Source organism: Panthera pardus, unplaced genomic scaffold, assembly GCF_024362965.1.
Source record: "Panthera pardus isolate Hobbes unplaced genomic scaffold, ASM2436296v1 HiC_scaffold_2, whole genome shotgun sequence".
NCBI classification, from domain to species: Eukaryota; Metazoa; Chordata; class Mammalia; order Carnivora; family Felidae; genus Panthera; species Panthera pardus.
This window is the reverse complement of record NW_026526765.1, coordinates 40,189,478-40,205,263: the sequence shown is the minus strand read 5'-3', so window position 1 is coordinate 40,205,263 and position 15,786 is coordinate 40,189,478. Positions and strand designations below refer to the sequence as shown.

Here is a 15,786-nt window from a genome sequence, read left to right as displayed (position 1 = left end):
TTGGGTTGGCCAATTTCCAGAGTTCTTCCTGGAAGGCCTCCTGATTCCTTCTGAGATGGGACTCTTCCCAAAGACTAGGGGACTCAGCCCCTTGGTTCCCATAGCCCCCTGGCGAAGGGATAAACACTGACAGTGTGGGGATTACTATCCCCACATAGACTACTCGGTCATCTTGTCATCTGTATGATTAATCTCCACAGCCCCCACTCTACTGCATTAAACTGTAGCGCGTGTTTAATAAATCTTTGTTCGACAATGAACGATTGACCAGGGCGATTGACCTTTTCTGAAGTGTTGTTGCCCTTTGAGACAGAAGAAAACTCCCCTGTTAAGTGGTACCCAAAAATCCTTAGATACTTTGCAGAACTCCTAGTTCGACATGATTAGGATCCTATGTTACAACTATAATCCGTGATTAGGAACTTTTTGAGCTAAAATTGTGGCCACTCAGATCCAGTGTTTACCATATACCTATTAATATTTATGATAGCCTTTGTAAAAGCTTCTAAATATGGAGAAAAGATACCTTCCCCTTGCTTTTAGCTGGAATTAGAGATATTTTCTCATGGAAAAACTTTCGACCTGAAGCAGCAATATGTGTCACATTTAAATATATCCAGATTCATCTCATTGTCAGTGTCTGTCCAGAGTGCATTTAATTCTTGCCCAACCATCCCTACAATAAGTCAAACAAGCCTTCGGTCCCCATAGCATAGAATGTTCAAGAAAATTGTGTAAAGATTAAAGTGTACCATTGAATGCATTCCAATTGCATTAGGAGTTCTCCCTTGTTCGATGAGCCTCCATTGTTTAAGTAGCCACAGTGGCACTGTGTATTCGCTACACAAACACCCGGCAGAAAACATGAGCTTTTCTCTTTCCTTCTTCTCTTTTAATTGGAAGACATTTCTCATGAAATGCAATTCTTTGATTTGTTCTTTTGACAGGAGAAAGACAGCATGGTTATTTCTTCCTCGATAAATTAAGTCTTATTGTCAAACCTAACTACTGAGAAAAAGAAACGCACTGTGTGAAATCCTAACTTTTAGACGCACCACATTTGCTTACATAACCTCCTTTATTTTCTTCAGATACTTGCACATGCAGATAATGAAGATTTATAGGTCATCGGTAGTCTCTTTGCTTTTCCCATATTTTCAAGAAAGGTAACCGTCCACTCATTCAGAGTCAGAAATAAAACAGCACAATTACTTTGAATCCAGATTTGTTAACATGCCCAATTGTTCAACCACTCCTATATTCTTAATTTAATGAAAGGTTTTGATGAGATTTGCATATAATTGAAAGGTGATATTTGTGCATGGCATTTTCCTCCCTCTACATATTGGGCTTAAGAAGGAGGAGCTTCTCAAAGCATTAAATGTACAAGAGCCACAATTGTTCAGAGACAAACGAAGCAGAGGCTAACAGGAGTGCTGTGGGGACTCAGGAGTAGGTGGTGTTTCTTTAGTGTATCAGTGGCTCAAATAAGTATACATACCTGTGTTTTCAAAGGTTTGTAGCTTAGCAATATAGTGAATATTGCTCATCACCTCATGGCGGTCAATTTTTAAAGTCTGCGTGTAAGGAGAAAATCCTAGAGGGTCAAAATTTCCTCTGAAAATCTTTTAGGATTTTCATACAGTTGTTTTATATCCAACAGAGGCATTTCCCTGTTTCTTCCGTTATGCATGAGGTGCGGTAGTTCATTTGCATTCTAGGGTCAGGTTGAATAAAAAATATTCAGCTTGTTTTTTAAATGTTTATTTTTGAGAGAGAGAACATGAACAGCTGAGGGACAGGGGGGTGGGGGGGGTTGAAAGAGAACCCCAGACAGGCTCCGTGCTCAGTGTGGAGCCCAACCCAGGACTCAATCCCGTGACTGTGAGATCATGACCTGAGCCAAAATCAAGAGTCAGACCCTTAACCAACTGAGCCACCCGTGTGTCCTAGAAATACCCAGCTTTAAATATTAGAATCACACACAGAAATGGAGATGCTCACTCTAAGAACTCCTGGAGAATTGAGACTTATTGAGGGGATTCATGTCTTCCTTCTCCAGTACCATAAATGCGTCACATGAAATGATTGTCAGGCACTATTTTGATCTGTTCTTTCTCAAGTTGAATGTTTGTGATGCAGTCCAATCCTGCTAATTGCACCCTGGCTCATTAGTGGGACACTCCTAGAACTAGATGTCAAACAAATAGACTAAATACTTTTAACTACCTTTTTAGTTTAAAAATTTCGAACCAAGACTAAGTGGAAATCACAAGAGGATCAGTAACCAAACGTAAGAAAACTTTGTGGTACATACATTTTCATGAATGACATAGGATCTGTATTTTTTGGCATATGCCAGGGACTGAATTGTGTCCCTGTGTCCCCTCAAAGTTCATACGTTGAAGCCCTCACCCCTAATGTGACTCTATTTGGCAACAGGGCTTTTATGAGGTAATTAAAATTAAGTGAGGTAGGAAGGGTGGGGTGCTAATCCAGTAGAATTGGTGGACTTTTAAGAAGAGGAAGTGGGGGGCGCCTGGGTGGCTCAGTCGGTTGAGCATCCAACTTCGGCTCAGGTCATGATCTCACAGTCTGTGGGTTCGAGCCCCACATCAGGCTCTGTGCTGACAGCTCAGAGCCTGGAGCCTGTTTCCAATCCTGTGTCTCCCTCTCTCTCTGCCCCTCCCCCAGTCTTACTTTCTCTCACTCTGTCTCTCAAAAATAAATAAATATATTTTTAAAAAATTTAAAAAAAAAAAGAAGAGGAAGTGGGACACCTGGGTGGCTCAGTCATTTGAGTGTCCAACTCTCAGTTTCGGTTCGTGCCATGATCTCATGGTTGTGAATTCGAGCCACACATCAGGCTCTCTGCTGGCAGTGCGGAGCCTGCTTGGGATTCTCTCTGTCACTCTCTCTCTGCCCCTGTCTTGCTCATGCTTGCTCGCTCGCCTGCTCTCTCTCAAAATAAATAAACTTTAAAAAATCATTTTAAAAAAATGTAAGAGGAGGAAGAGCAGTCATCTCCCTCCAGTTCCCCTCCCCACAGTCCTGTGTGACACAGCAAGAAGGTAGCCACCTACAAGACCGGAAGAAAGCCTTCACCAGAAACTGACCACGGTGGCACCCTGATTTTGGACTTTCCATCTTCCAGAACTGTGAGAAATAAATTTGTGTTTAAGCCACTTAGTCTGTGGTAACTTGTGATGATAGCCCAAGCAGACCAAACTGGCTTATAAGCTTGAAATTTATTTTGTTTTTTTTATTTTTAGAGAGAGTGTATGAGCAAGGGAGAGGGGCAGAGGGAGACACAGAATCTCAAGCAGGCTCCACACCCAGTGCGGAGCCCAGTGCGGGGATTGATCCCATAACCCTGGGATCATAACCTGAGCCAAAATTAAGAGTTGGACACTCAACCGACTGAGCCACCCAGGCACGCCTAGACGTGAAATTTTAAAAGCTTTCAGGTCACCATCTTCTTCCAATAAGAGAATTATTCTATCTTCGCTGCTCCAGTGTGACATTTAAAGGACATGTGCTTCTCCAGCGCTCAGCCGGATTTGCTCTAGTGAATACACTTCTCAGGATTTTTTTTTCTCCCTGTTTGATATTTATATTTTATGAATTTTGAACTATTTTGAACATGAATATTTATTTGAAATTAATATTTAAATACTTGGTTTTAACATGTTTTCATGATTATTTCAAGGGGAAAAAATAAAAACTTAAGGCCCCTGGGTTTTTTTCGGGTTTTTTTTGCTTTTTTTTTGTTTTTCTTGGGGATGGTGAGGACATGATTCAAGCAAAAATAATCCGATAGCCATATCCAAATGCCTACTTAAAATATCATTGGTAGGCTGAAATTTTCCACCTCCAAAAGCATCTTTGAAGAATTATGCATAAAAATGAAAAGCTTGAGGGGCACCTGGGTGGCTCAGTCAGTTGAGGATCTGATTTCAGCTCAGGTCATGATCTCACGGTTCATGGGTTCGAGCCCCACATCGGGCTCTGCTGACAGCTTGCTCAGAGCCTGCAGCCTGCTTCAGGCTGTGTCTCCTTCTCTCTCTCTCTGCCCCTCCCCCACTCATGCTCTTTCTCTGTCTCTCAAAAATAAATGTTAAAAAAATTTTATTTAATAAATAAATAATGAAAAGCTTGACTTAAGTAACTCACATATTCTGTCATTTGTAACCAGCAGCCCTGAATGAATTATGTTTGGTGCCCATGACCTTGGTTTCCTTCACTGCTTCTCTCAACTTTCCATCTTTTTTGTTTGTTTAAATGTTCATTTATTTATTTTGAGAGAGAGAACGAGCTGGGGAAAGGCAGAGGGAGAGGGAGAGAGAGAATTCCAAGCAGACTCCATCTACCTGTCAGCACAGAGCCTGATGTGGGCCTCTATCTCACAAACCATGAGATCATGACCTGAGTTGAAATCAAGAGCCAGGCTCTTAACTGATGAGCCACCCAGGTGCCCCTCCACCTTGTTTTTGTGAAAAATTAAAAAAAATGTTTAATCTTCAGGAATATTCCTGTTTTAAAGAGCACCTAAACCTGTCCCAACTGTAGATTTTCTATATCCTATATTTTGTTGAAAATGAAGATAAATTCTGGGAAGTACTTTGTGATTCCAGTGCACCTAATTCAGGGCCTCGCTCATAGAAAGTATTCATAGAAGGTTGTTTCCTAAAGGTTTAAATTAATCTATGTTTTAAAATTGATTCTACTTAGAATTTTTGGTTTTTTAACAGTTTACAACACTGCCTATACCCTTTGCCCAATTTCCGACAGATTGTCTAGTTCATTTAGAATATCTAGAAAGGGAGACTTAAAAAAATTTTTTTTCCCTCAGCAACATTTTAAAGGAAGGGGGTATGCAAAATGAGTTTCAGAAAGTGTCATTATGTAGGTTTGCAAGTGAAAAGAATAATTGTCAGGCAGTAAAATTTTGCATTAGCACTTCATGTTGGCACCTATCTGCTTGTTGTTTGGGTCCCTTTTAAGATCCATGGTTATATTCGATTTTCTTTAGTTCTTTCTTCTGTGGTTATTGGGTTGGATGGTTTTGGTTCTGTTCAACAATGGATGCTTTGAGTAATAAACTTCAATGCATAATTATCCAGTGAAATCATAGCAAAGTGATGAGATGACAAAAAGCCAACTTATTTCCAGGAACTAAAAATAATGCTATAATATAGGCATTAATTCGTACATGAATATTCTAGCATCTGGCTTTATCCTGATGATTATACATGTTTATATAAACTATAATTTAGAGTTAGGAATCTTTGAAGTATTCCTTTTTTCATTTACTTAGTGCTTTTAAGCACTAAATTTGAGATTTTAATGAAATCTGTAAGCTGCTGATTTCTTTTATATTAAATAAGATACTGATAGCAGTTCACTTAAAAATCATTTGATCCTTTGTCACTTTAGCTAAGATACTTTACAGTAGCAGTTAATTACAATAACAGTTTTAAATTATGTTAACCTGATTTTCATGCTATCAAGGCTCACTCTGACAGTGAGTTAACTTCTATAGAATCATTCTTTTTCTGATTTAATATTTTGCATTCAGCAAAGAATTTTGGTAGTTGAAAATGATGGTCATTCTAACTGTTCAGGAAATGTGAAGTGAGTGCAGTGAGTGTTCTCTTAGTGAGTGTAGTCATTCTGACAGTCTTAGGAGATCAGTAATTTTGGAGGAAACTTCTGTTTTATCTCATGTAAGGAAGGGATGGAAGGTGGGTTGAATATTTATAATGGGCCAATGCTTTTAAAACTAATGTATGGGGTACAAGTAACGCCTTCCTATGGACAGTCGACCCTTAAACACCCTGGGGGTTAGGAGTACCAACTCCCATGTAGTCGAGAAACTGCCTATAACTTTTGACTCCACCTACCCACCCCCCCCCCCCCGCAAAAGTTAATAACCTACCATTGACCAGAAGCCTTACCAATAACATGAACAGTTGATTAGCACACACACGTATTATATACTGCTTCTTGCAATAAAGTAAGCTAGAGAAAAAATGTTAAGAAAATCCTAAGAAGAAATACATTTATAGTACTTTGCTGTCTTTATCAAAAGTAATCCGTGTGTAAGTGGACCTATGCGGTTAATACCTGTGTTGTTCAAGAGTCAACTGTATATTGAAGTAGAAATTTAAAATAAAACTCATTCCTAAAGGAGAGCCACTGAGCTCTTTGTGTCATTTGGTGACTTGAAGGATCCGTATGTGTTTGTGTTTTTCTTGTGGTGCTGGCAGTGAGTTACGTAGACTGAGTGCAGCCACTGCTGCCTGGTTCTTCCTGTGTTGTAAATGTTACTGTATACTCAAATCAGCCTATGGAGTAAGCACTGTGTATGTGTGTGTGTGTGTGTATATATGGATATATATGTGTATATATATCCACACATATATGGATACACAGTGTGTATATATGTATACATATCCATACAAACACATACACACATACACATATGTGTGTATGGATATGGATATGTATACGTATATATATCCTAAGCAAAACTATTATGAGGATTTGGAGTTGAATGTGACACATTCATACTTAGGAGCAAATTGGTTTCAGCACCAAGAGAAAGCATCAACAATCCGGGCATTTGGAATAACTCCCTGTGTCTGCTTTTTTTTTTTTTTCTTATAATATTAACCTTAAGAGGGCATTATAAATAAGAGACAAATAAAATTAAATTCAAAAGAATATTATGTGGGCAGGCCCTTTAAATATTGTAAATTCTATTGTATAAAAGAAGTAATTAGTTTAGAATTTAGATTCATTGTAATTAAATTAACATAATCCAAGAAAGACACATAATTCAAGAAAATCATCATGTGTTTTTCCCATAATGCCTTATTAATTACATATTTTTGAAAGGAATGGTTTCTCATATTCCAGAATCCACCAGTGTTCACAAATGCATTGTAAAGTATTCTTTGAAATGCAGTTACAAATCAGAAGTCATGATAGACCCCTCTACACACCCTTACCCCCCTTTACCATGGGGTAAAAAGCTCACAATTTTGCCAAGTAACAGAAGACCGTTTACATGGATTGAGGTTTACAGTTTAAAACAGAATGTTGGATAAGTCTGAAGATACTTACACATTATTAGGCCTGTTTTATTGGTTGTTTTTTTTATAGACTCCAGACTTTACTTATGCATGTTAAGTAATAAGATCCCCCCCCCCCGACCCCCCACAGGAACACTTAGCATAAAGGCTTGAACATTTTTTCCCTTGGAACAGTGCATTTTCCCCACAACATATCTAACATTGGACACTAAATTCCTTCAGACCTCTTCAATATTTTATGCCTTGCTGTTTGGAAAGTACCCATCTTTGTTGTGAGTCTTCAGTCAGTTTCTGAGTACACTTTTTCTGAGGAATACTTCCACAGAGTCAACAGCTACCACTCTGGTCTCTCGATAGTGATTGACCTTTGAAAAGTTTAACGAACTATCAGGATGCATTTCTCTTTGGCCCTGATGAGACACTTTTTAAGTTGCTTCTTTGCAGCCGTGTGTTCTGTGTCATTTGAAGATATTCCTACTACATTCTTTGAGTAGCAGACCTTAAACAGCCCGGTTCTCATTCTGGGCTTTGCACTCCACTGAAAAGTCCAGAGTTTGAAAAACTCTCAGATAAATGAATTGACAATAACTTAAAAGTTTATCGGTGGTCTTAACTTCTCCCTGTTGAGTCTGTATTTTTGATGATGAAGTATAACCAAATATCTTTGGGGTTACTTTTGAAACAACCCTCAGAGCAGAGAGCATGTTCTTGTAAGGGAGGCTAGTAAGGGAAGCAGCTACGAGCGGAAGAGTCTTGTTAAGACAGGTATTACCTGGCACCAAAGTGGTCTGATGGCTGGCCTCTTCGCGAGCAGAGTAACCTTTTTAGGAAATAGAAACGTCCGCCTCCATGGATCTTTTGTTCGTAGTCTGGAGTATTTACAAATGACCGCTCCTACATTGGACCCAGTTAACACTGAATTTTATTAGTTCATTCAGTTTCATCTCATAAGTGTTGCAATTATATACCTCCAAGATCTATTAGAACTTACTACCTTTCAACAAAGATGTCAACTGAAAATGTAATGTTTTGGCCTCAGGAAGATGATTTCTACAAGATTCGTTCTTTCACTGTGGTTTAATTCAGTGGTAAGGATCACCTTCTCAAAGATAGTTTGTGTATATTGTCATTGTTTCAAGGAATTTATCACAAACGTTTAATATATTTAATGATATGCATCAATAACGTTTGCCACATCTCTACCACCCTGATTTCTTACTTTGCAGTTGAGTGTCTGCCAGGGACTGTGTGAGATGTTCATTTAATCCTCATACCCACAAAGTGGTCTGTGTGCAAGTGATACGCACACTTACCAGGATACATAATTGCTGGTAGATATCAGAAAGCTAATATATTAAAAGTCAAACTGCACAGTGTAGAAATGCAAATCTGATTCCAGATCTCTTTCTCATACCTAGCATCACACTCTTCGTTTTACCACATTGTATATGGTACTGAAGTTTTTAGCTGACATTAAGCTTAGTTAAATACAAGGCTAAATAATTATGGCTTTAAGGCCCCACATACAATATATTGTAGTTTATTTAAAAGTAAATATATATATGTTTAACACAAACACTGTTCTAACTTCTGGTTTTTTTCTTTTTCATTTTGGCTGTCTTGTGAATAAGATCTTAAATGACCACTAGAGAAGAATCAAGAAAAAAATAGTATTAGATTTGAAGAGATATATTGACCCCCTATGTTTACTGCAGCATTATTTACACTAGCCAAGTTATGGAAGCAACCCTGGTGTCCCTTGATAGATGAATGGATAAAGCAGATGAGGGGTGTGTGTGTGTGTGTGTGTGTGTGTGTGTGTGTGTGTGTACACAATGGAATATTAGTCTTAAAAAAAAAAAGCATGAGATCTTGCCATTTGTTTTTTTTTTTTAATTTTTTTTTTTTTTACATTTATTTATTTTTGAGACAGAGGGAGACAGAGCATGAACGGGGGAGGGTCAGAGAGAGGGAGACACAGAATCCGAAACAGGCTCCAGGCTCTGAGCTGTCAGCACAGAGCCCGACGCGGGGCTCGAACTCACGGACCGTGAGATCATGACCTGAGCCGAAGTCCGCCGCTTAACCGACTGAGCCACCCAGGCACCCTGAGATCTTGCCATTTGTGAACATGGATGGACCTAAAGGGTATTATGAGTGAGATAAGTCAGACAAATAATGTGATTTCAGTTACATGTGGAATCTGAACAAATAAAAAGCAAAAACAGACTCAAATACAAAGAATAAACTGAGGATTGCCAGAGGGGAGGGATGGTGGGAGGATGGACAAAATGGTTGCAGGAGAGGGGGAGGTACAGGCTTCTAGTTATGGTACAGCATAGGGAATATAGTCAATGGTATTATAATAGCATTATATGGTGATAGATGGTAGCTCTACTTTTGATGAACATATCATAGTGTATACATTTGTGGGATCACTTTGTTGTACACCTTGAATGTAACATTGTATGCCTACTATACTTAAAAAAAAAAAAACAGTATTAAAATTAGCTTCGTGTCTGCTTGCAGAAGAACACATTAGTTTCCTCAAGTTCCTTGTCTGGCTAGGGACAATAACAGAATCCTAGGGTTGGAAGTATTTCCTATATTTATTCTCCCTAATTTGGCAAAGACCATGAGCATTGATTTTTACCATCTGAATTAAGAGCTTCTCTAGGCCAGAAGACTTGAACTCATTTAAAGCAAAAAGGTAGTATGGTAAGCCATGGCTTTACTTGTCCTTCCGAATTCAGTGCTGAGAATCATTCTGTGAGGCCTGCAGTGGGTTTTTCTAGGTTTCTCTTCAGCTTGGTAGATCTTGGAGTCTTCTGGTACTTAAAGCTCCACTTATCTGTTGCACTTAATTTATATTTCCAGACCTTTGTGTCCTATGAAGACATAATACCCTGGGATGTAAATAATAAGAGACTAAAAACGACACTTTATGAGGATTGCTACTATTGAGACATCAGATGGTGAATATATACAGATGGACTCATTAAATTTAAAATTCTTTTTACTTTTATCTGCTTACACATACCTTTTATTTGAGTAGTATTGTACTAGGTATAATTTTAAAATAAAACTATATATTCAAATAGAGACGATCACAAGAAGAAAATGAATATATTTTACTCTGTACCTCTAATGCCATTAAATTAAAATCCCTTTGAATTTGTGCATGGTAGAAATTTGTGCCTTCACAACATAGCAATATGTCCTATCCACCCAGTTGAGGAGGGACATTTAAACTCACCTAGAATTCAGCATTCTTTTTTTTTAAAGTTTGTTTGTTTGTTTGTTTGTTTGTTTTGAAAGAGGGAGAGAGAGAATCCCAAGCAGGCTCTGCGCTCAACCCATGAGACCATGACGCGAGATGAAATCGAGAGTCAGGTGCTCAACCGAATCAATCACCCAGTCCTGATTTCAGTGCTCTTAGGCATCAAACTTTATAAAAGTAAACACAAATTAAAAGTTAACAGAATTCCATCTCCTATTTTGATCCTTCTTTATTATTCTCCCCTTCTTCTCAGTTGTTTTTAAGCTTTCTCTTGAATTTACGACATTTTACTGGCAATCTGGAGTTGATGAACTGTATTATTCCCCACCCATGCCATTAAGCAGGGGAAAAGGATAATAATGATCTTCCGCAGACATTTCGCAGCCACACAGTGGGGTAGGTGCCATCATCATCCTCATTCTGTAGGTGAGGCTCAGGTTTTAAGCAATTTACCTGGTGTTTGATTACCAATATCTGTATACTTTACAGACACAGGATTTTTTTCTCGATGCCATTGAGAATGTTATGATCTAGATCTGGCATATAGTAAAGATCCTAATCAACAGTAAAATTGCCAAATTAGCTGGAAGAGAGGCTGCCACAGCGTGCGAATATTGATTATCACCCCATGCATAAAATAGTTCCACTCTGGTTTTTTCTCTGTTACCAGCGCAAATGAGACTGGAAGGCAACACCTGGAATGACGGGGCCCCGCCGGTCTCCATGTTATATCTTGGTGTTGCCACTGAAGCTGTGCAGAGCTGGAATGCTAGAGTAGCCAGCAAGGGGCACGGGAGTCCAGATGAGTTTTGTGCTTGCAGGTGCTGCAGCACGCCCAGCTGGCTGATACTCACACATCCCATCGTAAGGTTTCTTGTTACTGCCAGTTTGAGCCACTTTCATGTCTCTTGGCTTTTCTTTTAATCAAGGGGGCTGGAAGGTGGGAAACATTTCTTTAGGGTTTAAATGATGTCAGTAATTGGCAGGAGGAGAAAGGAAATTTAATCTGAGAGGATCACAGAGGCATTGGTCTTTTCCTTTCATCTACTTACATATACTTATACTGACACCATCAGACTAGTCCCGTTTGCTTTGCCCAGGATGTTACATTGTTGACTCCACGTAGGAGTTGCCCATAGTTTTATATGAAAGCATTTTTCAGCCATCCTCTGAAGTGAAATGTTAATAACACTCTTTCTCGAGCTTTGGATTTAGTACATCACACAACACAGAAGTTGGCTTCAGAGTTGGAGTCGTCTTGTATATGTGGTGAGAAGTTCAAAATTACCCCTTATTTATACAGCCTTTGGCAGTTTAGGCAATGCATTTTGTCACCTGTTTGCTGTCTTATGAAGAGCTGGAAAGTTTATGAAGAAATAGAAAATATGACTTTGAGCCCTTGACATTTTAAAATAAATGTACATATTGTTAGTGACAGATTGCTAAACTTGGCTTTAGACACTTAGCTATGTTTCTTGCCAAAAGTAATCCAGATGTGCATAATTTACCCGGCTGCCATATGTGCACTGACATGTCTTTCTATAATCAACTGTCTGTTCAGTATGGTTACAGTTAAATGTTCTTTTTTATCAACAATCTTTTGAAATAGCACTAGCTTGATAACTTATTTTGAATTTAACAACTTCTCAAAAAGTAATGCGCATCCAGTTTGGCTTTAAACCTAAGTGACCAGACATGTTGAGTATCTAGAAAAGACATTGACAGTCCAAATTCTCTGGGGCCCTATGTATTTCAAGGGCGAAGAATCTAGGATCCCGGCGTCAGTATGATCCCATTTTGCTGAGTTTCTTAGAGTGGAATGGAAGGTATAGGTACCTAATTAAATGTTGTCAAAGCAATGAACAATGAGTAACATCTCTAACGAAGCAATTCCTTTTCAAAAAGAAGTGGGAAAAAGAAATCTTGATTCGGGATGAAATAAATACGTCAAAAGAGGACATTTTATTTCTTTCACTAACTCGGTATCTTTTGTGCTATGTGCTGGCGACATTTGGGACTTTCCACCTGAGTTAGGGAGCAGCTGTCTTGATTGCCAAGCCATATTTTTTTTTGTTGAAGAAAGAAATTAATTTCTAGAGAAATTTTATAGAGAAAAATTTTCTGGAGAATATATATGGTAGGGAGCATTACTGCTCTTTTGCCATTTTTTAAACCGATCGTTAAGTATCAGTGTGGAGAAATTTAGACTACGTGATGATCGCGTTGCCTGAATGATGGCACTATTCCTGAGAGAGAGTTACCTTGAAACCCTGTCCTTGTTCTTTGTACTCAGTGACACTGAGCCACTAGCCTGTCTAGACAGGGGTTTTGTCAACCATGTGTGTCCTTGTTTGTGTTTGTCCACAGCTGCAATTAGGTTTTTCACACTGTCCCCGTCTGTGGAGGCTGGCTGCTCAGTGACCTTGGCCAGTGCAAAATCTGTTGAAGCCCGTGTGTGGAGGGAACTCAGAGCACAGATGGTAGCACTGATGATGGGGAACCGTCGTGACTGGTGCCTGGGCTGCTCGTAACCAACCCATCCCGCCCGCAGTATGATTTTAAGAGAGGTGTCCTGCAACCTACAAGACTCGGGTGAAAACTGGCTCCGCGTCGGCACAGATGTCCCGACAAAGATGAGAAGCATCAGTGGCATTCTTGGAGGGAGGTCTCTTCTTTATCATTATCGTAGCCAATGTGTAGCTCTTATTTTCTAACCAGCTACCACTTTCCCCCACTTTCCCCTTCCACTCCTCTAGAGTTTAGCAGGAGGTTCTGAACACAAGTGCACCAGAAAAGCACAGAGGCCTACAAGAATTCCAGGTTTCCCAGTCTGAATGCTGCAGCTTGGGTCTGGTTTTGAAAACAGAGTATGCGTTTGAAAAAAAAAACAAATCTGATTTGGACTAAACTGTAACTGTTAATGTACCCTGCTTGAGCTCACCTGTCAATTTGGAATCTTTGGGGCATGATTGGCAGTTCTTCTTCGCAATTTTGAAATGTTCAAGTTCTCTTCTACGAGCTGCCGACCATTTTTTATGATTAAAACATTGGGGTGTGTGTGTGTGTGTGTGTGTGTGTGTGTGTGTGTATAAAGATAGTCATATGTTTTAACTTACGTATACATATACAATCATACAACTAATTTTTAGGTGGAGAATTAGCATTGTTATCGCTAGTACCACCACCATCTATTTTTGACTTTTCCTTATTTTGAATTAATAAACATTTCCCAAATTACTAGATTCATCCAAATTCAAAGAACTTAACTTTTTTTTTTTTACTTGCAGTAATTTTGTGAATGTCATGTTATTTCAGAGGCCCATGATTCTTTTAAAAATTATGTATCGGGGCGCCTGGGTGGCTCAGTCGGTTAAGCGGCCGACTTCAGCTCAGGTCGTGATCTCACGGTTCGTGAGTTCCAGCCCCGCGTCGGGCTCTGTGCTGACAGCTCAGAGCCTGGAGCCTGTTTCAGATTCTGTGTCTCCCTCTCTCTGACCCTCCCCTGTTCATGCTCTGTCTCTCCCTGTCTCAAAAATAAATAAAATGTTAAAGAGTTTAAAAAAATAATAAAAATTATGTATTAACTATTGAGGCACCTGGTGGCTCCGTCAGTTTAGCATCTGACATGATCTCATGTTTTGTGGGGTTCGAGCCCCATGTCGGGGTCTCTGCTGTCAGCCCAGAGCCCACGTGGGGCACTCTGTCTCCGTTTCCCTCTGCCCCTCCCCCGCTGGCGCATACACCCTCTCTCCAAAAATAAACGTTAAAAAAATTATGTATTAATACAACATTTTGGAAATAACAGTGACAACAGCAGTAGTAATTACAGCAAATATATATCAAGCCTGTACATGGTGCTGTTCTAACAGCCTTACTTGGCTCACATTTCTAACAACCAGACGAGGTGAGCACCATTACTGGTCTGACTTGACAGATGAGGGTGGTAAGTCGCCTAAAGTCACAGAGCTAGGAAGTGGCAAAGCCTAGCTAGAAACCAGGGTGTGTGGCTCCAGGACCCATTTCCGTAATTACTGTCTCCAAAAGTACCAATATTAACATATCAACCTTAAAAAGAGCCTGTCCAGGATGTCATAACAATGAAATGGCCTGATCCTGATAAGTATTTCTATTTTTTATACTTGGGAAATTGCGATTAAGATCCGTATACCTCAGGATCTCCTGTCTGTTTAGGCTAATGCCCCTGTCTGACAATTTGATGTCTCTTACAGGATTTATCTCACCTGGCCTCCCTGTTGAAGTCACTCTGTAGAACTGGGACCAATGTCATATAGTCAGTCGTTCATTCTTCTAGCAGCTTACAAATTAGACACACAGAACCAGACAAAAGACATAGTCTGTTTCCTCAAGAATTTCCCTTAGAATCGCCCACATGGTCATGGCTGATCTTCCATAATTGTTGGGCAAATTGACTTCTGGAGACTATTTTGGAGGTGTGTGGAATTGTCCATACTGATTTATTGACTTGTAATTTTCTGTTTCTCAGTGTCGGTGGAATCGAACCCACTGGTTGCATCTTCCCTCTAGCTGCCCAACATCTAAAACTTCTTGTTTTGTTTCACTTCATACATTTCCCATACTCTACCTCCACTCTTGTTTTCTCTGCAATTTGATAAAATGGAAAGAAGATAGTTGGAGATGTCCTTGGTTCAGGCCCTAACTCTACCCCTTTTTTAGCCATGTGACAGTAGGCGAGTTCTCTGAGCCATCATCTCCTTCTCCACGAGGCCCACATTGAAGATAGAATCAGGAAACAGTGTCAAGACATGGTCTTGGCCCTTGAAATGCTGACATTTTAGTGGAAGAGGTAGATACATAAACATTACAAGCAAATGATGAAGTTTTACAGAGGTGGCCTGTGCCACGTGTTCTAAGAGCTTAGAGGTGGGTAATAAGTTTTGGTGAGTGAATGAATGTATGAGTAAAAGTTGAGAAAAGGAACTGAAGTATGCAAGACTTCTTGTCAGGAGATTTGTCACAACCCTGGCTAGCACAGAGAGTGATTTTATAAATGTTCATTTATTCACGTAGTATTGATTGCCTCCTACCATATGGCAGACAAAGTGCAATTTGCTGCAGATGACAAAGGCCACGGTTCTTGCTCAAGGAAAATAACCGAATTGTCCATTGCTCTGAATATTAAGTAAACACACACACACACACACACACACACACAAAACCACCTGCATTTTTTCTGGTCAGATGCTGTAGGATAAACACTTGATACACTGATGAGACCTTCCTGTTGTATCAATAAGTATATTTAAATAGGTAGTGGCTTTGTACCTGTTTATTTTAAAGTCTCCATTTTGATGTAAATGAACTAAGAAGGTGAGTATATAAACAGCTTGCAGACGAACTCTCACGCCTGCGAGCGAAATGTATATACCT

The 15,786-nt window shown here is 39.5% G+C and overlaps 1 protein-coding gene across 9 annotated transcripts in view; it reads left to right on the top strand.

The window, feature by feature from the left end:
- Positions 1-15,786, top strand: part of ARL15 (ADP ribosylation factor like GTPase 15) — a 553,398-nt gene that overhangs the window by 374,909 nt on the left and 162,703 nt on the right. The window contains exon 6 of one of the 9 annotated variants that reach the window (XM_053906990.1): positions 12,745-13,269. The exons of the other annotated variants lie outside the window; for them this stretch is intronic. Within the exon in view, the coding sequence (XP_053762965.1) occupies positions 12,745-12,798 (54 nt within the window). The 3' untranslated portion in view covers positions 12,799-13,269. Of the gene's footprint in view, positions 1-12,744; positions 13,270-15,786 lie in introns of those variants that run through there. 9 annotated transcript variants of the gene reach the window in all.